The following is a 26,599-nucleotide window of genomic DNA, read 5'->3' on the forward strand; positions in this document are numbered from 1 at the left end:
ACCCACAGTGATTTTTCCCTTATAGCTGCTATAATACACAGATTTGCGCCTAAATTTAGTGCCCCCCTCTCTTTTTAACCCTTTGAGCCTGAAAACTACAGGGGAGAGCCTGGGGAGCTGTCTTCCAGCTGCACTGTGAAGAGAAAATGGCGCCAGTGTGCTGAGGGAGATAGCCCCGCCCCTTTTTCGGCGGACTTTCTCCCGCTTTTTTATGGATTCTGGCAGGGGTATTTATCACATATATAGCCTCTGGGACTATATATTGTGATTTTTTGCCAGCCAAGGTATTCATATTGCTGCTCAGGGCGCCCCCCCCAGCGCCCTGCACCCATCAGTGACCGGAGTGTGAGGTGTGCATGAGGAGCAATGGCGCACAGCTGCAGTGCTGTGCGCTACCTTGTTGAAGACCGAAGTCTTCTGCCGCCGATTTCCAGGACCATCTTCATGCTTCTGGCTCTGTAAGGGGGACGGCGGCGCGGCTCCGGGACCGAACGATCGAGGTCGGGTCCTGTGTTCGATCCCTCTGGAGCTAATGGTGTCCAGTAGCCTAAGAAGCCCAAACTATCTCCAGTCAGGTAGGTTCGCTTCTTCTCCCCTTAGTCCCTCGTAGCAGTGAGTCTGTTGCCAGCAGATCTCACTGAAAATAAAAAACCTAAAATATACTTTCTTTCTAGGAGCTCAGGAGAGCCCCTAGTGTGCATCCAGCTCAGCCGGGCACAAGATTCTAACTGAGGTCTGGAGGAGGGTCATAGTGGGAGGAGCCAGTGCACACCAGGTAGTCCTAAAGCTTTCTTTAGTTGTGCCCAGTCTCCTGCGGAGCCGCTATTCCCCATGGTCCTTACGGAGTTCCCAGCATCCACTAGGACGTCAGAGAAAATAAATGAAAGTAAATTATGCCAACCTGTCATCCTTTGGGCCAGTTATGTGGTAGTATAAGCACTGGTTTTGCCTATCACTTTGACCATAAATAATTTGATTTGGTCCTGGACCACCAACCCAAGGCACCCTTGCAAGAGACTCGCAGCACCTCAGGGTTCCTAGGCACACAGTGTGGGAACTGCTGGTATAATGTGTATATAAAACAAAGGCACTTTGTGTTTAGACTTGGGTATCATCCACAAGATGTCTTATTATGGTGTGCAAATATTCCAAATCGGAAAATAAATCTGAAATCCAAAATACTGTTCCCAATCATTGTGGATATGGGAGGCTCAACCTGTATGTAGGGCACAGAATTATATAATATGGCCATAGTTACAGTATGCTGTTGTGTTACTTTCCAGCATGCATAACCGTCTAAGTTTTTTGACAGGCGCACAAATTGTTATGTGACAGTTGCTGACTCCTAGCTTTTTCATGCCTCAAACACATCTAACACATGGACCATCTATTCCTAACATTTAAATCTTCTTACCTGTGCAGTGTACGACCAAACAAGCAAAAATCTACTGTAAAATGTACTAGTGTGGTGATAAATAAAGTAGAGACAATTATACTTTTAAGTAAAATCGTTTTATATACATTAATGCATATTTACATTATAATACTGGTCTGAAAAGAATGTCATGACATCATACAAGAAACATTGCAAGATAAATTAAGTTTGTTTAATACACTGAAGAAATGAGATGGATTAAGAATGATGACCCACAATGCAATAGATTAAACAAAGAAAGATATTATTCCAAAATGTATTCCTTCCACTATTCCTTGTAGCAACTGAAATGCATGTCTTTCATCACTTCAAATGAAAAATACAACTGAAAGGTAGAATATTACTCACATCAACAATTTAAAGAATGGTAAAACATTTACTCTAATAATCAATATCACCAATTAGGTGGACCCTCCTATTAAAAGTACTTCTGAGAATGTTAGGATCCAGCACACTTGTTCGGTTAATTGCCTAGTTTTTATATCATTGGGACATTAACTGATGATAGTTGCATGTAAACCAGTTTTTTTTATATATATATATATATATATATACACATATATACACATATATATATATATATATATACATATATATATATATTAAATATACATACACACACGATTTTAGAATTCGCAGGATAGTTACAACTAAGCTTTCGAATGATGTTGCTACAGTTCTAGTAGAGGATGCCACATGAATCCGAAAATAGTCACGCACACATACATACGAGAGATGCACAATTCCATAACTAAAATACATCTTAACATGAACACAGTTGCCTAGATTAAGTTAAATGGTTTTATTTAGCACCCCACAATGCTCACCTTTGGGAATACATTATCAGTGGATGACTTTAATAAAAATATTTAACATTATAGCACCACTAAACCTAAAATAAAAGTTTTTACATATATTTTATACATAAAAAGATCTACAAATAACTTGAACAAATATACGTAAAAGCTACAGGAGTGTATCAAAACTGAAGATATTTTGCGATAACGGTTGGTCAAGGGATGGGTTTATTTCCCTACACACAGCTGATTTCCTGGTAGAGTCATTCCTTTGAAGGACACTGCAGCCAACCTGAAATGGCTGAGCTCAACTACACCGCAAATACGTATACTTTGTTATCGATCTTCAGTCAACGTACGGGAGCTCTTACATCTATGTCTTTGTAAATGTTAGCTTCTTTATGTAAATTAATCTGTTTTAAGTTTAGTAACTTTAAAGAAGCAGCTTTGCTGCGTACATACATCAGGGCTTTGAACCTCTGTTGTAGAAAAGCCAAGAATAGAAATGTATACACCAATTTGCAAAAGTGGTGTAAGAGCAGAGGTGGAACTATGCATCTATGGCAACATTTAGGGGTACCTTTTTAGCAGTTGCATGTGTCACTCAGATGATGGTATTGGGGAAAAGGGTGTGGGGGCCTCAGAGCGAGAGGTACCCAACATTGACGACTCTCCAAAGGCCACCCCCACTGTAGTTCCACTACCGAGTAGAAGTGAAATATCTTGTTACTTCAGTGCTTGCGGCATAAAACGGTGTCACAGTTTCTACAAAGAAGATGGTGCTGACTTGACAATGTCAGTTGGAACTTTAAACAAATTACCATCCAATGAATAACCAGAGCAACAAGTTATTACTTTAAGAAGGAGATGTGATTATACACAGCACAAAACATCAGTGAATCCCTTCCACAGGTCAGCACCATGGTTGGTTCACAGTGCACTTCTGGAAAGTGGGTCAAGTTCATGCAGCTTACTTGCTTATTATCAGGATAAATGCATCCTAGCAACTTTGCAGCTGACAGAAGTGTACATAATTCTTTGGTTGCAGACAAGTTAAAACTAGGGAATATATAATAATAATAAAAAAAAAAAAAAACAACTTAAAAAATCCCTTTACATTAGTGTTCTTGACCTTTCTACATTTCACTATAGTATATGCCAGGCTTTTTCAACCAGTGTGCCGTGGCACACTAGTGTGCCGCGACCAGTTGCAAGGTGTGCCGCGGAGCCAGAGCAGCTTCCTGCAGAGTGAACTGTTGGCCCGGGCTCTTCTTAGAGAATCATTCATGCTCCGGCTGTGACCTGTGCCTTGATGACGCGGCGGTGTGATATCATAGGTCACGGCCGCCGCATCTCACCATCCAGCCAGCCCACCCGCCTGCATACACATCTTCCAATTTCCGCCTGCATCCACAGCTTTCCTTGCCCACCCACATCCACACCTGCCCGACCGCCCGCTGCTCAGTATTCGCAGCAATCCACTATGAACAACCCCCGCCACTGAGGGACAGGGAGGAGGACAGCTGACCGGTAGGGGCTAATATTTGTTATGTTATTTCTCCTGTGGGGAGCAATAGGATTTATGGGGGGAACAAGGTGAATAATTCATGTGGGGAGCAATAGGATTTATGTGGGGAGAAATGTGATTGATTTATGTGTGAGCAACATGATTTATGAGGGGAGCATTGTGATTGATTTATGTGGGGAGCAATAGGATTTATGTAAGGAGCAACATGATTTATGTGGGGAGCAATGCCATTGTTTTTTTCTGTGTAGGCCAATGTATGTGTGGATTTTTTATTACTGTGAGGGCCAATGTGTGTTTTTTGGGGGGTTTTCTGTGGGGAACGGATGGTGTGCCTTGGCAATTTTAAAACATTGGTGGTCATTCCGAGTTGTTCGCTCGCTGCTATTTTTAGCAGAATTGCTAATAGGCTAAAATCCGGCAGTTCTGCGCACGCGCTAAGCAATTTTGCACAAAACTATGCTATTTTACTCACGGGCGAACAAAGCTTTTCAGTCGCTCTGTTGATCGGAGAATGATTGACAGGAAGTGGGTGTTTCTGGGTGGTAACTGAGCGTTTTCCGGGAGTGTGCTAGAAAACGCAGGCATGCCAGCAGAAAACGCAGGAGTGGCTGGAGAAACGGAGGAGTGGTTGGCCGAACGCAGGGCGTGTTTGTGACGTCAAACCAGGAACTAAACGGACTGAGGTGATCGCAATCTAGGAGTAGGTCTGGAGCTACTCAGAAACTGCAAGGAAATACTTAATAGCAGATTTGCTAATCATTCGTTAGCAATTCTGCTATGCTAAGATACACTCCCAGAGGGTGGCGGCTTTGCGTTTGCATTGCTGCTAAAAGTAGCTAGCGAGCGAACAACTAGGAATGACCACCATTGTTCGGTGTGCCGCGAGTAAAAAAAGGTTGAAAATCACTGGTATATGCAGAAAGCATTCTGATCTAAAGTCTGTATATAAATAAGGGTATACATTCCTAATTACAAGAAAATTTAAAACAAAGTAGATGTATAAAAACTAAAAAGTAATTACAAGAATGATTCTAAATGCCAAAAAATTATCCAAATGCAATTTGTATTCCAACAGAACAACTGACTTTTACCACTGAAAGAAAAACGTTTAGTCTACAACACTCAACCAATGAGGCCAATGTACACAATGTGTCATCTCCCCAGACATCCTCCGAACATCCTCTAACATAAACTGTAGAATCCAACCGTGAGCAGAGCAATGTGTCAGCTGTATAGAAAAGTGAAAGGAAAACCGCTGATCTGTACCGCACTTAGTGAGACCATTGATAAAGGGTGGAATACAAATATATACGTTCTTTTACCACGGGTAAAACAGAATGGTAGCCTGGGGCTATTCAATTAGAGCACTTTTTTTTGCCCGGAAAATGATTGTTAATGAGCGTTAATCCACAGAATACGGGATAAAATTCCTGACCTATGGGTTAACATGGTCGCAGTAAATTACCATGGCTAATTGAGCTCCCCACAACAATTTTAATTATGTGGTACATTTGCTTCTATTGTTGATGGGAGTGATCTGCTTATCCTGAGCTGCCAACGTTAACAGTGGATAGCAACTTAATATTATGTATAGTGACGATCGACCATGAAATCTGCAGCTCCGAAAAAAAAAATTCTCAGTCAACTAAAACACTGTATTGTCTTCAAACCCAACCAAGGCAGATTTGTGACACAGCGGAATGGACCAGCAATAGCCATAGCGAGACTTATGGTCACTGTGCAGATGGCAGCATCAGGGAGTGTACATAAACAGTTTCAAGTTTTTGATAAGATTCCAATTTTTAAGGGTCCCTTAAAAAACTAATTCAACATAAATGGAGTTTTCCTTTATATAAACAAATTGTACCAATCATAAGTAAGAAATTCAAGAATTTCCAATAGTATTGACCAATTGCTAATACTCTAAAACATTCCCTACAGTACATATCAACATGTTGCGAATACCATTCCACTTGCTAGTTATTTAAATGAACATAGATGACATTTCAAGACTTTACCTTCTTCTCATGTGAAAGGAGCACATATGTGTAAAAATCATTTAGAAAACACACACACAATCATAATCTGCAGAGAGCTTTGGGACCTGCAGAACAGATTTGTAGGACTTGTAACTTGCAAGTGACATATATGTTTGCACCCAATATAAGATCAATGAAATGATAGTTGCCCTGGCAATCCATTCAGAACACAAACCGGAGTATGTATGTTTTGACCAATCATGCATACAGCAACTGATATGTGGTTATGCGTGCTGTGTGATCTCTCTATACACTCTGTGGTATCATAACATGGAAAATGCAGAGTAATATTCGAACAATTATCCACTTGCACTACGGGATAAATTTACTAAAGCTTCTAAAATAGATAATTGGTGATGTTGCCCATAGCAACCACTCAGATGCTGTCTATCATTTCTCTATTGTCTTTTAGAAAATTATAGACAGCATCTGATTGGTTGATATGGCTAAACATCATCAATTCTCCCTTTTAGAAGTTTTAGTAAATTTACCCCTATGTTTCATCACTTATGCATAACACAAACATGGCTGCACTTGTTTTTTTTAACATGCTATGATTGGTCAGCTGTGGAGACCACAGCCAGTGACTGGCCTTGTCCTCTTAGAAACAGAGGTGTACACTATTGAAATTATGAATTATGATAAAAGGAGGTATATTTACCCTTATGCAGGTTTTTAGAAATGGAGATGTTGTCCATAGCAACCAATCAGATTCCACTTATTTATCTAGCACCTTTTAGAAGATAATAGCTAGAATCTGATTGGTTGCTATGGGCAACATCTCCACTTCTAAAAACCCACGTTTTAGTAAATTATACCTAATAGAATCAATTACTTCAGGGGGCAATCCTGCAGCTTTGGGAGACCAAATTAAATCTTTATGCAACTATTACCAAAGTCTCACACTGGAGTTTTTATCAACATTTCAGTAGCCCAGCACCTATTTCACATCGTAAAGTGTGGCTATTGCTGCACTAACTTGCAGGGGCAAAAACAATCACCCACAACTGGATTGACCCTTAAGATTCAACTAAAAGAATTTCATATTAGGAGATGTTACAACAAACGGTACCTTTGTATCAGTCAGAATTTCTTTACAGCATCTATATAAAACTGATGGTTTAATACAACGTTTGCATCACAGCAAATGCAGACAAGAAGATGACCTTTTAAGGTGATCCAAAGGATGTTAATGGTGGTAGCACTAGAAAGCAGTTTAATTCCACTCTTTTTGGGCTCTGCCTTTCATATGAAAACAAACTTAACTAGATCGTCATCATCTGAAAGCAGAGTACACATCTAGTATTATGATAAATCAACATATATACACTGACAGAAAAAGAAATCGGAACATATAGTACATACATGCTGGAAGAGAATGGCAAGTTTACACAGACGTACATTTTACTGAAACCTCTGTTATGAAAAACTTTGCAAGATGAGGGAAGATCTATTTTGCAGAGACAACCAGGGGACCACAAGACACAAACGTTGTTGCCGAGAACTATACTGTATACAGAAAACCCAGAATTGGCACTTTCATCTGCAGTTAATCACTGCATGTTCAGGCACACTAAGTTTACACCACATATGCATATTTCATATGAAAGAAAAATGTTAAAATAGAAAACTAGATTGTCTAAAACGAAATCTATTAAAGCTCAGAATTGTGCAGTAGAAAGGAAAAAAATAACCACGCACATGAAACAAATACAAAAAAAGAATCTGATACACAATAGTGCCACCTACTGGACAACAATTTGTTGACAGCAAAAACACTTCTTTAATTTCAGGGTTAATAAAGTTCTCTCACACATTCTGTTCACTTAATAGAAAAGCTTGACCATGGGGAATATTAGAAAGTTCTATCTTTTTATATTATACTGGCCTGTATACAGAGCAGCTGGTGAACAAGTCAAAGGCATGTGCTCTATCCAATTATTCCTGAGGAAACTGCTAGCCAGTGTAACTAAGTCAGTTACATTCCACAAAAGCTATCTTCAAGTATGTTAATGTATTGACTGCCAGCCAAGCCTTGAACATGTAAGCTCAGGAATATGTTCTAGGCTTCGCTGGTAGTATTAAAGCAGCTTGTGTATACAGCAGCCTGCTGACTATCAAGGGACACAAAATGGAAAGGGCTCATACCTTTGTAAAGAACTGCAAATCCATGAACGGCTGTGTAATCCCTGCTAGATTTGTACCTAATAACAGTACAGTAGTGTGAAAAAAAAATCAGTTCATATTCTTCTAAATAAATTACAGTACCAATGATTTTTTTTTTAAACCTCTATCTACATTTCTGCTGTATGTTCAAGCACTGTGGAAATTCAGTGATATAATTTACATAAAACTATTTTAGAGTTGTTTAAGATGCAAGATTTCTTTTCTTAAAAAAACATATAAAAAAATAAAAACAAAACAAAACACTTTAGCTACTGAGAATCTTCTTGAGAGTTTGTTTGTTCTTCGATAATTTGCTTTACTATTTCCGCAAGTTTGAGGCGATCAACTTTGTCTGTAAATCCTTGGCCTACAATAAAAATACATTTTACAGGTTATTCAGTTGATTTACTATCACAATCTGAAGATAAATATCTGCATATAGAACTAAAACAAAAGACTTTCTGGTATTTATTAACATATCACATAATCTTGAAAAAAAAAATATTACTGTATCAGTCTTTTAAGTTAAGAAGGCAAATGATTCCACGTATCACAAGCAAACATGGCTGCCAGTGTGGAGACTGAAGACCTTAAAGAGACGGGTCTGGGACTCCAGGTCGACACCAAAACGGCCGACACCTTAGGTCGACACCATATGGTCGACATGATGTTTTTATGGGTTTTTTGTGTCGTTTTCTTCGTACAGTGACAGGGAACCCCAATTAGTGCACCGCTTCGCTTGCCATGCTTCGGGCACGGTGCCTTGTGAAATGTGAAAAACTCATGTCGACCTTGTTCATGTTGACCTAAGGCGTGTAGACCATTTGGCATCGACCTATGGTGTGTCGACCTGGAGTCGGGATACCTTAAGAGGCTGGCAGGGAGTTTTAGCTGGAGTTAAGACCCTCTTCACCTATTAGCACTCGCACTGCTTAAATGGCATTACCCCCAACCCACACAATGCATGGGACTTGTTAACCTTTATTCATACAACACAGTAGAACCAAAGCCAGGTCTCAAGCATTCCAGACAGCAGATACCAGATTTGGGCATCATTCTAATGGGGTACAATGAAACACGCAAAAGAGTTTCTTTACTAAGGGCAGAATACAATTACATGCGATCATTCACGCAGGTAATTGGTACACTGGGGGCTATTCTATTAGCCTCGATAAGCCAGCATGGTCCATGGCTTATTTGGGATTTTGTTTCACCTGCCTCGGGCAGGTGAAACAAAATCCCTGATAATAATAATAATTTTATTTATATAGCGCTCTTTCTTCAATAGGACTCAAGGCGCTTAACAGATACATAGCATAATATAGTACAGAAAATAATGAAGTACATTTTCATAAAATACAGAAGCATGAATATACTAGAAGGGACATTATGGAAATGCTTGAGTAAACAGGAAAGTCTTGAGTCTACTTTTGAAGGATTCTATAGTTGGGGCCTCTCGCACTGTGCGGGGAAGTGAGTTCCATAGAGTCAGAGCCGCATGACTAAAAGCTCGACCCCCAGATGAATTACGGGAGATTCTAGGTACTGCTAAAAGTCCTTCATCTACAGATCGCAGTAATCGAGTGGGGCAGTATGGGGTCAGAAGCTGCTTCAGGTACCTTGGGCCCTGGTCATGTAATGCTTTGAAACTCAGTAAGCCAATCTTGAAGATAATTCGCCATCTTACAGGCAGCCAGTGAAGGGAGTAGAGGATGGGTGTTATGTGGCTAGAACGGGGCTGGTTGGTTAACAGCCTGGCAGCTGTGTTTTGCACCAGCTGTAAGCGTTGCAATTCATTTGCTGGGAGACCAAGGTAGAGGGTATTACAGTAGTCTAATCGAGATGATACAAATGCATGTATGACTTTTGCCAGATCATCTGAGGGAATTAAGTGCTTGATTCTGGCTATGTTCCTCAGGTGAAAGAATGAGGATTTGATTGTGGCTGATATCTGATGTTTAAGTGTCAATCCACCATCCAGGACGCCAAGATTCCGCACACGATCACTGGTCTGTAATTCTGAATCCTCGAGTGTAAGTCCAGTTGGTTGGCTATGCTGCAGTCTTGTCCTTTGATGTTGCGGTCGTATCATAAGGACCTCTGTTTTATCCGGGTTCAGTCGCACACAGCTGGCGCTCATCCACTCCTGTAGCTCAGCTAGACAGCCATTTAGGATTGCTATTGGGTTATCAGGGCCCGGAGCAAAGGACAAGTACAGTTGTGTATCATCTGCATAGCAGTGGTAGACCAGGCCATGGTGCCTGATTATTTCACCCAATGGGAGCATGTGTACTGCAAAAAGCATGGGGGATAGTATAGAACTTTGTGGGACACCACATGGCAATGGCACTGGTGGTGATAAGTATAATCCAGACGATACTCTCTGTGACCTGCCTGTGAGAAATTATTTGAACCAGCTTAGGACTGTGCCATCCAGACCACAGAAATGTATCAGTCGCTCAATCAGAAGCCCATGGTCCACGGTATCAAATGCTGCCAAGAGATCCAGAAGGATTAATATGGAACAGTCACCTCTGTCTCTTGCCATCAGAAGATCATTTAACACACACACACACCAGGGCTGTTTCAGTGCTATGTCTTCTCCTGAATCCTGATTGGAATGGATCATAAATATCATGGGTTGTCAGGCGAGTTTCCAGTTGATTTGCAACCACTTTCTCAATAACCTTTCCTAGGAAAGGAAGGTTTGATACCGGTCTGTAGTTGGTCATGCAGTCGGGATCTAAATTAGGTTTTTAAGAAGCGGTCTAACAATTGCTTCCTTCAGGGGTCCAGGAAAAATGCCTGTCTGCAAAGAGCAATGAACAATTTTTGCAAAGACAGTTCCAATTATATCCATACAACCTATTAGAAGATTGGTTGAGGCCGGGTCCAGATCACAGGTGGTGGGACGCAAAATCTGAGCAATTTCAGCAGTGTCCTTTACATCCACTGGGTCAAAGCTGGTCCATGAAGGCATGTGGCTTATATTGGCAGGCTTTGTAGTTTGGCACTCCTTTGATCGCACTGTGGAAATTCCAGCCCGGATGGTGGATATTTTATCTGCAAAGAAGTTTGCAAACTCGTTGCATCTTGCCTGGGAGAGGGTTTCATCAGTTTGCAGGCATGCTGACTTGCAAAGCATCTCCACTGTGCGGAAAAGTTGAGCTGACCTATTGTTTGCTGCCGTGATCTCATTTGACATGAACTGTAATTTCTTACGAGTGATTGTCGATTGATATTCTTCGTTATGCTTTATTAGTTTTATTTCGTCATCCACTAGGTTAGTCTTCCTCCATCGTCTTTCCAGTCTACGCCCCCTTTTCTTGAGCTCACTAACACTATTGTCGAACCATGGAGCTTGACGTTGTGGTTTACGAGGTCTTATACGCACAGGGGCGATAATATCAATTGCAGCCATAACATCCCTATTATAATAACAGACTAGGGAACAGGGATCTTCACAGGCACCCAGTATAGCAGAGAGATCCAGATTTGCTGCAAGAGCCTGGGGAGTCATACCCCTCCTTGGACGATACCTGGTCAACTCCACGGGCAGAGATTTTGTTGGAGCGGTTGCAACTGAGTACCAAAGGGAGTAGTGGTCTGACCAGATGACTGGGTTTATTTTTAGGTCAGTGACTTCTAATCCAATCTGAAAGACAAGATCGAGAGTGTGACCACTTTTATGTGTGGCAGAAGGAATGACCTGTGTGAAGCCCAGACCATTCATTGTGCACAGGAGGTCTTGGCAAAGGCATGAGAGCTCATCATCCACCCATGCATTAAAATCCCCAAGGATGAGCCATCTTTGATGTTCCAGAACCAGGCCAGCAACAGTGTCTGCAATTTCTTTAAGAAATATCTTTCCATCTCCAGGGGGCCGGTAAATGAGAACTACTCTGAAACCTAATCCTGTCGAACTCCGGGCAGCAATGCACTCGAATGAGCGAGAAATTTCAATAGGGTGGACCCTAAGTTTAAGTTCTTTTTTGAAGCAGATAGCCACCCCGCTACCACTGCGTTCCAGTCTTGGGTTGTGGATGACAGAGTAGTTTGTTGGGATCGCAGCCTCCAATATAGGTGTTGCATTTTCATCTAGCCAGGTCTCTGTAATACAGGCTAGATCTGCAGATTCAATAAGGTCAGCAATTGTTGCAGTCTTGTTTCTTATAGATCTGGCATTACAAAGGACTGACCTGATTGGGCATACCAGAGGGCCTTCAGTTTTCTTTATGTTAAGTGCAGGAGCTCTGGGTATGGGGGTCACAAAGCGAGAGTTGACAGTTCTGTTCTTCCAAACACAGGGCCGTCTTTTGGGTATCACGTCTATTTGATTGTTCTTTGAATATGGGGGTGAGCAGGTGGGCAAAGAACTTAGGTGGTTACCGGGGGAAATAAATTTCTGGCCTGCTCGCTTCCCACGAATGCACCTGTGTTTTCTTTTTAAAATGTCATGGGATTGGAGAATAGAAGCCTGTGATGGTATGATAGGAACTGCGGAACGTGGTGGGCGGAGTGAAAGAATGAAGCTGGAGGAATAGGTATACATTTGGTCATCAATGACAGATTACTATAAGTATGAGCTGCATATGATGATGAAAGAGGGAGAGAAAGCAGTGTTTTTTTTCTTGTTTTTTCTTCTTCTCCTTTTTGTGTTTTGTTTTCCCCCAATTCGGTATGCGATCCAAAATTATAATGGATTTATGAACAAAGTTATTGCTATAACATATTGGGTATATTTGAAGCAAGTGATAAATAAAATAACTGCTGATTTAGTCAATTATCCTAGGATAGGCAGTCTTGTGGAAAGGTGTTAGAAGCCAATTCCTACTGTGTAGGTGTGAAAAGTCTCAGTGTGAGAGGCCTTTGAAGTAGATTTCTTGTGGGGGTAGTGATAACGTGTCCTGGGGAATGGATCCTGATTTGAAAGTGTGCCTTCAGCAATTCAGAGCCTGAATATTGATTAATTCAATAAGTCAGTTATTTGTTGCTCACAAAACAGAGATGGATGATGTCTAAGTGAGGGGCTGGATGGAGCCAAAGATAGGTTGTAGTCCACAGTACCTTATCTAGGATGTCCAATGCAGAGTACAGCAGCTGCCAAACTGAGGGACTTCTCAGTGGAGGTATGCAGAGGATTCAATCCAGTGTGTATCTCAGGTATGCAGAGGATTCAATCCAGGAATGCAATCCGTTGGTTTTGATGAGATGTCCGCGTAGAGTAGTACAAGTTAAAGGTAAGTCTTTGGATATTTATGATGATTCGTAGGTCAGTTGTGGTGAAATGAAGCTGTTTTATGGAGATGATCAGGAGCATACAAAAGGTGAGGCAGCCATTTTGGGCGCCAGCAGTATAAGTGCCAGCTTTTCGGGGCTGTGTTGGTGAAAACATACAGGTTTCACTGATACTGTTTGTTTTAGCACGAAAAAGTATTTATATTTTACGGGAGATCTAATTGGATAGCCTGTAAAAAAAAAAAAAATATTGGTGAAACATTGGGAGAAAAAAAAACAAAAAAACCGTGAAAAACTCTGTTTCATCTCGGGTAACTGGATACCGCCCTAAGCGTCAGGTTCTGAAACCTGGCACTTCTGATTGCCTTTATGCCCAACCTTTAAAAGGGCAATGCTTTTTCTAGCAATGTTTTGCTAGTAAAACTAATTTCCCTTTTACATTTTCGTGCATAAACACAATCAAAACCTTAGTAAAAAAACCCTCTGATGTCAGGCTGTTCAGAGGTCATAGGTTCGATTCCAAGCAGCGCATTATCCTTGCTCAGTTTGCATGTTCTCCACCAAGCAGGGTCTGCTGTGAATGATTACATGTTCTCTGTACAGTGCTGCATAATCTAATTTGTGCTATATAAATAGTAGAATTTGATCTCTGTTCTGCCCTCTCTCTCACTGATAGCCTGCACAGTGGAAAGGAGATACCTGTGTTTTCATGTACTGTCCAACCCCCAAATCACTTCAAAAAGACTGTGTGTGGCATGTACTCCATTGCTGCTACTTACCATTCCAGCTGAAACTTTGTAGTGTATCTCTCAATAATTTACAATCTCTGTTGCATTCCCAGGCTTCCAACACAACATCATTTAGTTTCTCATCCTCGTTTTCTCCTGCACAATAAAAGTCACAGATACAAAAGTCAGCATGTTTATCCTGTCCACACCTATTGTAGAGCATTTTATATAATGAGTATTAAGACTGATACACACAGGAAATTTAAATGTTGGATGTGGGGTTGTATAATGTTCTGGTCACTTGGATTTGATATGTACAGTGTTTAAATTTCTAAATAACTGCCAAGTTGCTCTTCATGAAAAACCCACAGGCCTCACCCAGACCCACACAGCAGTTATTAGCCCTGGCCACGCTGTACGTGGGTAACTGTGGAGTGAATGAAGCACAGACTAAACATTAATAGGTGGAAAAGAAGAGTTAATGCGGTTTCCACATTACATCACCTGTGTTCTACAGAATTTGTACATTGCCTATGTAAGAACACCTCTTTCCACCTCTGTGATCACAAGTGTACTCATGTACAAAATGAGTCTGCTCTGCATTCCTGCGGGTGCTCATTATCTTAGCACACGCAGTGCAAAAATAAACAAAATGCACTCCGCTAACTGCCATATACAGAAGGTAACATGTCCAAATAGAGTTAACATTTGTAGGTTAGAAAATAGTTTTTCCAGTATTTTGAAGTAGGTTAGTTTTAAAAACCTAAAGCAAAAACTACTATATGCGTGGTAATACACAGTTGATGGACTGCAGCTGCTCAGTCTTACAAGGATTCATATCAGCACGTGTAAGCAGGAACACAAGCAGTATAAATAAAAGCAGTTGATGAATTTACCAGCCTGCGGTAGTATACATTGTGCAATAACATCCCGCAACTTTTCCAAAGCAACATTGGAATCTTCCCCTCCATTCTCAGGGTCTTGGATGTAAACACTATCTTTTGGCTTTGTCCTACATTTCAAAAGGGAAACAAACCAAAGTCATCATAAGAGAAGTGCACAGTTGCTGTACATGAAGCAGATGCAATTTGATATGGAAAAAGCCTTGTAACATTGCCAAATAAATATGCAATAGTTCTACCACAGCATATATTTGACATTGTATATACAGATGTGACCTCATTCATCTTTGCTGATGTCACACGAAACAGCCCCTATTGCCACGCCAGATCGCGTGAGAATCTTCTAGCAAATCTAACTCTCGCTGCACATGTTATATCTGCCCCCCCTGCAGTGTACATGGTTTTGCCCAACTGCTAACAAATTTGCTACTGCGATCAACTCAGTGGGAGTAATTCAGACCTGATTGCTCTCTAGCGTTTTTTGCAGCGCTGCGATTAGGTCAGAACTGCGCATGCACCGCAATGCGTAGGCGCGTCGCACAGGTACAAAGCAGATCGCCGCTCAGCGATGGGTTTGTGCGAAGAATCCATTCGCACTGGCGATCGCAAGGAGATTGACAGGAAGAAGGCGTTTGAGGGTGTCAACTGACCGTTTTCTGGGAGTGGTTGGAAAAACGCAGGCGTGTCCATGTGTTTGCAGGGAGGGTCCCTGACGTTAATTCCAGTCCCGGACAGGCTGAGTAAGTCCTGGGCTGTGCGAGAGACTGCACAAGATCTGTTTGTACAGCTCTGCTACACATGCATTCACACACTTGCAAAGCAAAAACACACTCCCCTATGGGCCGCGACTATGTGCTCGCAGCAGTACAAAAAAACCCTAGCAAGCGATCAGGTCTGAATTAGGTCCTGAATTAGGTCCTAAGTACAATATGACTACGGGGATAATTCAGACCTGATCATAGATGTGCTAAATTTAGCACATCTATGATCCGTTTCTCTGACATGCGGGGGGACGCCCAGCACAGGCCTAGTCTGCCCTGCATGCCAGGCCCTACCCCTCCCGAACAGGTACAAAAGCATTGCACGGCGGCAATGCTTTGTACCCGACAAGTAGCTCCCTGCCAGAGCAGCTCATGCGCGCTGGCAGGGGTCTAACCGCTGCGTCCCAGGTCCCCACCCCAACGGTCCGGACACGCCTCCATTGTCCGGACCGCCTCTGCCTGTCAATTAGGCAGAGGCGATCGCACCAGTGAAATGCTTTTCCATCCACAGTACTTCAGACTGCGATTGCTGCCGATACCACGATGCAGTCTGAATTACCCCCTGCATCCCTTAGAAAAGGCTGGCAGTGAAGACCTAACAGAAATGACAAGTATGTAGTGTGTAGAAACTAAGGAACCAGGAACTGAACTAAATAGTTCCTGGTCCTAGGACTGGACTGCCAGGCTACAACTGACACAAAGTATCCAGCGAAGGGAGCTCTTGGCACAGGGGTGTAGTATGGCTGACCGGCGGTCTCCTGACCGCCGGTCAGCTTACCGACGCCGGGATCCCGGCAGCATACCGACGCCGGAATCTCGGCGGGGAGGGGCGAGTGCAGCAAGCCCCTTGCGGGCTCGGTGGCGACCTGCGGTTGCCATGGGTTCTATTCCCACTCTATGGGTGTCGTGGACACCCACGAGTGGAAATAGTCCCTGTTGGTCGGCATGCCGACCATCGGGATACTGAGCCGGCGGGATGGTGGAGGAGGTCATGTGACTGTCAGCAGACCGCCGGTCACATGAATACCAACCTGGCACAGCACAGCCGCCATCTTTATAAATGTACATCCATAGATGTAAGAACTCCAGAATGGAGTTTGTAAAGAAGCAATAAATAAAAACTAAAGCCAAATTAGAATTAGAAGCAAAAAAAACTTAAAACAATTTAACTAAAGTGCAAAATAGCAATTCTTTAATATTTACAAAGCAAGCCATAAAAATGGGAAGTTAACAATTAGGACATTAAATGATTGGTAGCATGTTCCCAATGTAAAACCCTGCCATCACATTTATTCTTTCTAATATAAGAGGGCAATAAATAATTCATGGAAGTGAAAGGGAAACAGCAGAGACCGAAAGCTTGGATATAAAGTGACAGGACTAAGTGAACACTAAATTACAGTGATTCATATAATGCAAACTTAGTAACTAATACAAATGTGTACCCTAGGCATATTCTTCCCCCCCACCTTAAAAATCTGCTAGTCCAGTTTGCTAGGTATACTATCGCTGACACAGTCCTGAGAAGATTACAACTTTAAGTTCCATAAGGAGGCAAAACTTTTGCAGATTTGTTCCTTTGCAACTTTCAGGCAGGATAACTAGAGAGGGGATCACACCATGCTGCTACTAATGGAGAGGGGGGGTGGCAGTGTTTCTCCACAATACTCACCCTAGCAACTTTCTCTTACGCAGAATAGGATTGTTGACGATATTTAACGGTTTCAAATTGACATTGAGATCTTGTATTCTCATGCTGGCAAGCTGCTCGGCATGGGCCTGCTGTATCCCAGCAACCATAGCCTGCAATGGAAAATGCCACATATTTTAATTACTTCCTCTGAAACTCTCCAAAGACGGTGCAGCTTCTAACTTGAGGATAGCAGAAAAGTCTTCAGTATTACACAGGGTTGTGGATTAATGAGTCGACATGGATTAGGTCGATAGTGACATGGTCGACATGGGGAAAAGGTTACCACATTAAAATGGTCGACACATAAAAAAGGTCGACATGGCCGTTTTGAACATTTTTGGTGTCCATTTTTTCTTGCGTAAAATTACCAAGAATCCCAATTACCGTGTCCCCTTGCATGGCTTCAGGTTACTATTCCCAATCGAAGTCCACGTGGATGGTAAAATATTAAAAAGTTAAAAAATAAGATTTTACTCACCGGTAAATCTATTTCTCGTAGTCCGTAGTGGATGCTGGGACTCCGTAAGGACCATGGGGAATAGCGGCTCCACAGGAGACTGGGCACAACTAAAGAAAGCTTTAGGACTACCTGGTGTGCACTGGCTCCTCCCACTATGACCCTCCTCCAGACCTCAGTTAGGATACTGTGCCCGGAAGAGCTGACACAATAAGGAAGGATTTTGAATCCCGGGTAAGACTCATACCAGCCACACCGTATAACTCGTGATACTATACCCAGTTAACAGTATGAAATATAACTGAGCCTCTCAACAGATGGCTCAACAATAACCCTTTAGTTAGGCAATAACTATAAACAAGTATTGCAGACAATCCGCACTTGGGATGGGCGCCCAGCATCCACTACGGACTACGAGAAATAGATTTACCGGCGAGTAAAATCTTATTTTCTCTGACGTCCTAAGTGGATGCTGGGACTCCGTAAGGACCATGGGGATTATACCAAAGCTCCCAAACGGGCGGGAGAGTGCGGATGACTCTGCAGCACCGAATGAGCAAACTCTAGGTCCTCCTCAGCCAGGGTATCAAACTTGTAGACTCTTGCAAAAATGTTTGAACCCGACCAAGTAACAGCTCGGCAAATTTGTAAAGCCGAGACCCCTCGGGCAGCCGCCCAAGAAGAGCCCACTTTCCTCGTGGAATGGGCTTTTACAGATTTAGGGTGCGGCAGTCCAGCCGCAGAATGTGCAAGTTGAATCGTGCTACAGATCCAGCGAGCAATAGTCTGCTTAGAAGCAGGAGCACCCAGCTTGTTGGGTGCATACAGGATAAAATAGCGAGTCAGTTTTCCTGACTCCAGCCGTCCTGGAAACATATACTTTTCAGGGCCCTGACTACGTCCAGTAACTTGGAATCCTCCAAGTCCCAAGTAGCCACAGGCACCACAATAGGTTGGTTCACATAAAAAACGGATACCACCTTAGGAAGGAATTGGGAACGAGACCTCAATTCCGCCTTATCCATATAAAATACAGATAAGGGCTTTTGCATGACAAAGCCGCCAATTCGGATACACGCCTGGCCGACGCCAAGGCCCACAGCATGACCACTTTCCACGTGAGGTATTGTAGCTCCACGGATTTAAGTGACTCAACCCAATGCGACTTCAGGAAATCCAACACCACGTTGAGATTCCACGGTGCCACTGGAGGCACAAACGGGGTCTGACTATGCAGCACTCCCTTAACAAAAGTATGAACTTCAGGCAGTGAAGCCAGTTCTATTTTGGAAGAAAATCGATAGAGCCGAAATCTGGACCTTAATGGAACCCAATTTTAGGCCCATAGTCACCCCTGACTGTAGGAAGTGCAGAAATCGACCTAGCTGAAATTCCTCCTTTGGGGCCTTCCCTGGCCTCACAGCACGCAACATATTTCCGCCATATGCGGTGATAATGGTTTGCGTTCACTTCTTTCCTAGCTTTAATTAGCGTAGGGATAACTTCCTCCGGAATGCCCTTTTCCTTCAGGATCCGGCGTTCAACCGCCATGCCGTCAAACGCAGCCGCGGTACGTCTTGGAACAGACAGGCCCCCTGCTGCAGCAGGTCCTGTCTGAGCGGCAGAGGCCATGGGTCCTCTGAGATCATTTCTTGGAGTTCTGGGTACCAAGCTCTTCTTGGCCAATCCGGAACAATGAGTATAGTTCTTACTCCTCTCCTTCTTATTATTCTCAGTACCCTGGGTAAGAGAGGCAGAGAAGGGAACACATACACCGACTGGTACACCCACGGTGTTACCAGAGCGTCCACAGCTATCGCCTGAGGGTCCCTTGACCTGGCGCAATATCTTTGTAGCTTTTTGTTGAGGCGGGACGCCATCATGTCCACCTGTGGCCTTTCCCAACGGTGTACAATCATTTGGAAGACTTCTGGATGAAGTCCCCACTCTCCCGGGTCGTGTCTGCTGAGAAAGTCTGCTTCTCAGTTGTCCACTCTGGGAATGAACACTGCTGACAGTGCTAACACATGATTTCCCGCCCATCGGAGAATCCTTGTGGCTTCTGCCATCGCCATCCTGCTTCTTGTGCCGCCCTGTCGGTTTACATGAGCGACCGCCGTGATGTTGTCTGACTGGATCAGCACCGGCCGGTGTTGAAGCAGGAGTCTAGCCTGACTTAGGGCATTGTAAATGGCCCTTAGTTCCAGAACATTTATGTGTAGGGAAGTCTCCTGACTTTTCCATAGGCCTTGGAAGTTTCTTCCCTGTGTGACTGCCCCCCAGCCTCGAAGGCTGGCATCCGTGGTCACCAGGACCCAGTCCTGTATGCCGAATCTGCGGCCCCCTAGAAGATGAGCACTCTGCAGACACCACCACAGCGACACCCTGGCCCTTGGAGACAGGGTTATCCGCCGATGCATCTGAAGATGCGACCCGGACCACTTGTCCAACAGATCCCACTGGAAGATCCTTGCATGGGACCTGGCGAATGGAATTTCTTCGTAAGAAGCTACCATCTTTCCCAGGGCTCGCGTGCATTGATGCACCGACACCTGTATTTGTATTAGGAGGTCTCTGTCTAGAGACGACAACTCCTTGGACTTCTCCTCCGGGAGAAACCCTTTTTATCCTGTTCTGTGTCCAGAACCATACCCAGGAACAGTAGACGCGTCGTAGGAACCAGCTGCGACTTTGGAATATTCAGAATCCAGCCGTGCTGTTGTAGCACTTCCCGAGATAGTGCTACTCCGACGAACAACTGCTCCCTGGACCTCGCCTTTATAAGGAGATCGTCCAAGTACGGGATAATTATTTCGGCCATTACCTTGGTAAATACCCTCGGTGCCGGGGACAGACCAACGGCAACGTCTGGAATTGGTAATGACAATCCTGTACCACAATTTTGAGGTACTCCTGGTGAAGAGGGTAAATAGGGACATGCAGGTAAGCATCCTTGATGTCCAGTGATACCATGAAATTCTCCAGGCTTGCAATAATTGCCCTGAGCGATTCCATTTTGAACTTGAACCTTCGTATATAAGTGTTCAAGGATTTCAATTTTAGAATGGGTCTCACCGAACCGTCTGGTTTCGGTACCACAACATTTTGGAATAGTAACCCCGGCCTTGTTGAAGGAGGGGTACCTTGATTTCACCTGCTGGAAGTACAGCTTGTGAATTGCAGCCAGTACTACCTTTCTCCGAGGGCAGCAGGCAAGGCTGATGTGAGGTAACGGCGAGGGGAAGTCGCCTCGAACTCCAGCCTGTATCCCTGTGATACTACTTGCAGAACCTAGGGATCCACCTGTGGGCAAGCCCACTGGTCCCTGAAGTTCCCGAGACGCGCCCCCACCGCACCTGTCTCCACCTGTGGAGCCCCAGCGTCATGCGGTGGACTCAGAGGAAGCGGGGGAAGATTTTTGATCCTGGGAACTGGCTGTCTGGTGCAGCTTTTTCCTTCTTCCCTTGTCTCTGTGCAGAAAGGAAGCGCCTTTGACCCGCTTGATTTTCTGAAGCCGAAAGGACTGTACCTGAAAATACGGTGCTTTCTTAGGCTGTTAGGAAACCTGAGGTAAATTTTTTCTTCCCAGCTGTTGCTGTGGATACGAGGTCCCAGAGACCATCCCCAAACAATTCCTCACCCTTATAAGGCAGAATCTCCATGTGCCTTTTAAAGGCAGCATCACCTGTCCACTGCCGGGTCTCTAATACCCTCCTGGCAGAATGGACATTGCATTAATTCTGGATGCCAGCCGGCAAATATCCCTCTGTGCATCCTTCATATATAAGACGACGTCTTTAATATGCTCTATGTTAGCAAAATATTATCCCTGTCTAGGGTATTAATATTATCTGACAGGGTATCAGACCACGCTGCAGCAGCACTATTTATGCTGAGGCAATTGCAGGTCTCAGTATAGAACCTGAGTGTGTATATACAGACTTCAGGATAGCCTCCTGCTTTTTTCAGCAGGCTCCTTCAAGGTGGCCGTATCCTAAGACGGCAGTGCCACCTTTTTTGACAAACGTGTGAGCGCCTTATCCACCCTAGGGGATATCTCCCAACGTGACCTATCCTCTGGCGGGAAAGGGTACGCCATCAGTAACTTTTTAGAAATTACCAGTTTCTTATCGGGGGACCCCACGCTTCTTTACACACTTCATTCACTCATCTGATGGGGGAACAAAACACTGGCTGCTTTTTCTCCCCAGAAATAAAACCCCTTTTATGTGGTACTTGGGTTCATGTCAGAAATGTGTAACACATTTTTCATTGCCGAGATCATGCAACGGATGTTCCTAGTGGATTGTGTATATATCTCAACCTCGTCGACACTGGAGTCAGACTCCGTGTCGACATCTGTGTCTGCCATCTGAGGTAACGGGTGTTTTTTTTTGAGCCCCTGATGGCCTTTGAGACGCCTGGGCAGGCGCGGGCTGAGAAGCCGGCTGTCCCACAGCTGTTACGTCATCCAGCCTTTTATGTAAGGAGTTGACATTGTCGGTTAATACCTTCCACCTATCCATCCACTCTGGTGTCGGCCCCACAGGGGGCGACATCCCATTTATCGGCCTCTGCTCCGCCTCCACGTAACCTTCCTCATCCAACATGTCGACACAGCCGTACCGACACACCGCACACACACAGGGAATGCTCTGACTGAGGACAGGACCCCACAAAGTCCTTTGGGGAGACAGAGAGAGAGTATGCCAGCACACACCAGAGCGCTATATAATGCAGGGATTAACACTATAACTGAGTGATTTTTCCCCCAATAGCTGCTTGTATACATATATTGCGCCTAAATTTAGTGCCCCCCCTCTCTTTTTAACCCTTTGAGCCTGAAAACTACAGGGGAGAGCCTGGGGAGCTATCTTCCAGCTGCACTGTGAAGATAAAATGGCGCCAGTGTGCTGAGGGAGATAGCCCCGCCCCTTTTTCGGCGGACTTTTCTCCCGCTTTTTCATGGATTCTGGCAGGGGTAATTTATCACATATATAGCCCTGGGACTATATATTGTGATGATTTGCCAGCCAATGTGTCTTATATTGCCCTCAGGGCGCCCCCCCCCAGCGCCCTGCACCCATCAGTGACCGGAGTGTGAGGTGTGCATGAGGAGCAATGGCGCACAGCTGCAGTGCTGTGCGCTACCTTGTTGAAGACAGAAGTCTTCTGCCGCCGATTTTCCGGAACACTTCTTGCTTCTGGCTCTGTAAGGGGGCCGGCGGCGCGGCTCCGGGACCGAACACCAAGGTCGGGTCCTGCGGTCGATCCCTCTGGAGCTAATGGTGTCCAGTAGCCTAAGAAGCCCAAACTACCACCAGTTAGGTAGGTTCGCTTCTTCTCCCCTTAGTCCCTCGCTGCAGTGAGTCTGTTGCCAGCAGATCTCACTGTAAAATAAAAAACCTAAAATATACTTTCTTTCTAGGAGCTCAGGAGAGCCCCTAGTGTGCATCCAGCTCAGCCGGGCACAAGATTCTAACTGAGGTCTGGAGGAGGGTCATAGTGGGAGGAGCCAGTGCACACCAGGTAGTCCTAAAGCTTTCTTTAGTTGTGCCCAGTCTCCTGCGGAGCCGCTATTCCCCATGGTCCTTACGGAGTCCCAGCATCCACTTAGGACGTCCGAGAAATATATAAAATATATATTTTGTAAAAGTTGTGTCGACCTGCCCCGTGTCGACCATTTTACTGTGTCAACTTTTCCCCTCTGTCGACCAACAGTGGTCGACCTACTATCCGGATACACTTACACTGTACTGATTACTCTGCCCCAACACCCAAATAAACAGCACATGCCTTATAAACAAGTCTATTACATACATATTGTACCAAGTCATGTAATTTTTGGCAAGTAACTTTTCCATGTCAGAGGCATAAGCTAAACCCCATAATTAATAGATAGGCAGTACATATACATACAGTGCTCCCACTTGACAACTACTTTAGGACACCACTGTCATATAGATGCTATCAAATTTAGGATATCCTCATTACAACGTCCGTTTAGGTAAGTTTTAGAATGGTGTTATAAGGACAAAGCAATGTAATAATATTTCACTATTCCTCGAAATGGATTAAAAATATAAAGTGTCTATGTGACACGAAGGGGGCGATTAATTATTTTTTTTTTGGGTACCCAAAGTAATGGCACCTAATTTAATTGTTGCTCTGATTGGGCTCCGATTACTTCTGATGTGCTCAAAAGCACCAGGTTAAACAGACTAAAATCCCAGCCACAACGCGAAAAGCCCCCCACCCTGCCTATTAGCGCCCAAACGGAGCAACAACTGAACTACTATGTCAGGCGCCGTCTACTAGCAGCAGCAATGGGGTAAAACAATTTGATCACCCCTGAAGTGATCATTTGAGATTAATTATAAAGGGACTTTACTGCGTATTATGTTTTGGGCACTGTCCAGGTGGAGGGACAGAAAGTCTGCAGAGTGCAACAACAGACACTCAAACCAATGCCACGTATATTAGATGAAGATACAAATCTGAAAACTGTGATATGAATACAGAGCACAGAACATAATTACAACCTTGTCCATCATCATCTGTGCAGATGGCAATATGTTATCCAGGGCTTCTGTAGAGTTCAGCCAAGGGTGGTCCAGAACGCCCTCAATGGTGAGACGCTCCTCAGGCTTAACCTTCAGCAACCTGAAGAGGAGACATGTCTAGATATCACCGGTCATGTGAAAATTAATATTTATCAACATGCTACTCATAGCAGCAAGGAAGGACCAACACAAGTGTTCATATGAAGCTCAAAACAGCTGCTTAATATAGATATAACTTGAATTTCCAAACTGTTCTTTTTCGGTTTATCCTCACAAGCAAACGGTCATATGTTTCCACAAGAAAATCAATGCCAGCAATGCTGTAATGTTGTGGGGGCGGGAATAAAGTCACTGAAAAGTGAGACGCGTGAAGGACAGGAAAGTTTGTGAGGAATATTTTTTGTACACATAATTACTATTTTTAACCTGCTGTGGCAAAGACATTATACCCATTTGCAATGCCAGATTCTGTCCCTCTGTTGTGAGGAGAAAGCCCCACCCACTGCAGTCACATGACTTAGTGTAAGAAAGCTACATGTTGGCTAAAGCATACTGCACATTGTACTTTGATTGAAGGAGGAACGTGGGAAATAACGAGATTCCAGGTTATTTTGTTGGATAGTTCTCGATACATAGAAATGTATAGGGTAACACCATGGTCTAATATTTATATAGCTATATAAATCCCATTAATTGGGATTCTTCCTAGGAAGTAAAACAGTGTATCTGATTGTGTTAGACCAATCTGGGTGTCCATTCCCCCATCTTCAGAGCTCAAAGTGAAGGAGACACAATAAATTAGTTTACAAATGCACCTATGATTAGCCCTGCATTGTAATAAACAATGCTAACAAGTATATAAGACAGAGGACAGCCATAATTCCATCACTGGGATTGTGCCTCTCAAGGGACCACTAATATGAAGGTAAAAGGCGCTGTTCCGCATTACCCTGACAAGGCACTGCAGTTCAGCTATAACATTATTTCCACTGCCCTCCACTACCGCTAAGGTTCCTCCAACATACTTGGTACAGTGTAATGATGCGTTCTGATAGAGATGAGTATGCATTCATCAGACAATACTAGCCAGTACTCTACCTATCCACACAGTGCAATTCTGCAAAGCAAGTTTTTCAAGAGGTCCTTGGGTGAAAGGAAGGCCAACAGATTGAGACACAATGGGAGGTGAGGGGGTCCTAGACCAATGTTCGTTTTAGACATTAATTTTAAAAGCTGGGACCTCAAAGTTGTGACAGCAGATCGACAAATAGAGATGTGAGAGAGTAAGGAGAAGGTGAGGAAAACTAGGGAGTCATCAGTCTAGTGGTGATATTGAAAGCTGAAAGAGCTGATGAGTCAGTGAGGGAAAACGTATACGGGAAAGGGGGGATTGGGGCCGTGAACAGACCCCTGAGTACCACAAAAAGGTAGAGGAAGAGGTGGGGAGAGGTGAAATCAGGAGTGGCTGGAAAGGTAGATGGATAACAAAGACAGAACAACTACTTGGTCCACTGGATTAGAGGGGTGTCAGAGGCAACACAGTTGTGCAGGAGGATTAGTAAGGAGAAATTACATTTGGCATGAGAAAATGGTTTGATTCCTTGGTATGATCACTTTCTGTCTACTGAAGGGAGAGAATGAATTTGAAATAGAGGAAGTAAGCATGCGAGTGCAATTTCAGTGATGCAAGACCATTTTTAAAAGGTATCTGTAAAAATTGGAATGCTAGGGCTGTGATGTGGTCCAATGAATACTAAGAAGTGACTGAAGGGGTGGCGGAGTCCAGTGCTGATGTAAGTGAGCTGTTGAAAAGGGAGATAGCTCGGTCAGGGCAGGTTTAGGTGGATATGGTGGAGGGAATCAAGTGGGGATTTTAAAGACTTAGAGGGGGGAATTCAAATGTTTGAAAAGTCGGTTGGGTGTCTGTTTTTTCCTGTCTATTAGAAAAAGAGGATTTTGGTACTTACCGATAAATCTATTTCTCTGAATCCTCTAGGGCAGTGGTTCTCAAACCCGGTCCTCAGGACCCCACACGGTTCATGTTTTGCAGGTCACCTGTAGATTTTTAAAATGTGGCAGTTGGTGATACACAGTGCAGCTGCTGGGTGACATGGAAAACGTGACCGTGTGGGGTCCTGAGGACTGAGTTTGAGAACCACTGCTCTAGGGGACACTGGAGCAGTACTTTAGACATTAGGGGTGTGAAGCTTGCAACCGGAGGTGTGGCACAATCTAAAATTAGCATTGTCTGCACAGCCGGCTCCTCCCCCTTCACATCCCTCCTCCCTCAGT

The 26,599-nt window shown here is 43.8% G+C and overlaps 1 protein-coding gene across 2 annotated transcripts in view; it reads right to left on the bottom strand.

Moving 5' to 3' along the window:
* Positions 1 to 2,038: 2,038 nt before the first annotated feature.
* Positions 2,039 to 26,599, bottom strand: part of MAPKAPK5 (MAPK activated protein kinase 5) — a 139,142-nt gene continuing 114,581 nt past the window's right edge. For both annotated transcript variants that reach the window (XM_063964370.1, XM_063964369.1), the window contains exons 10-14: positions 24,287 to 24,407; positions 17,267 to 17,397; positions 14,828 to 14,943; positions 13,983 to 14,087; positions 2,039 to 8,332 (exon numbers count right to left, since the gene is read on the bottom strand). In XM_063964370.1, the coding sequence (XP_063820440.1) occupies positions 8,235 to 8,332; positions 13,983 to 14,087; positions 14,828 to 14,943; positions 17,267 to 17,397; positions 24,287 to 24,407 (571 nt within the window). In that variant the 3' untranslated portion in view covers positions 2,039 to 8,234. The remainder of the gene's footprint in view (positions 8,333 to 13,982; positions 14,088 to 14,827; positions 14,944 to 17,266; positions 17,398 to 24,286; positions 24,408 to 26,599) is intronic.

Source organism: Pseudophryne corroboree, chromosome 1, assembly GCF_028390025.1.
Source record: "Pseudophryne corroboree isolate aPseCor3 chromosome 1, aPseCor3.hap2, whole genome shotgun sequence".
Classification (NCBI taxonomy): domain Eukaryota; kingdom Metazoa; phylum Chordata; class Amphibia; order Anura; family Myobatrachidae; genus Pseudophryne; species Pseudophryne corroboree.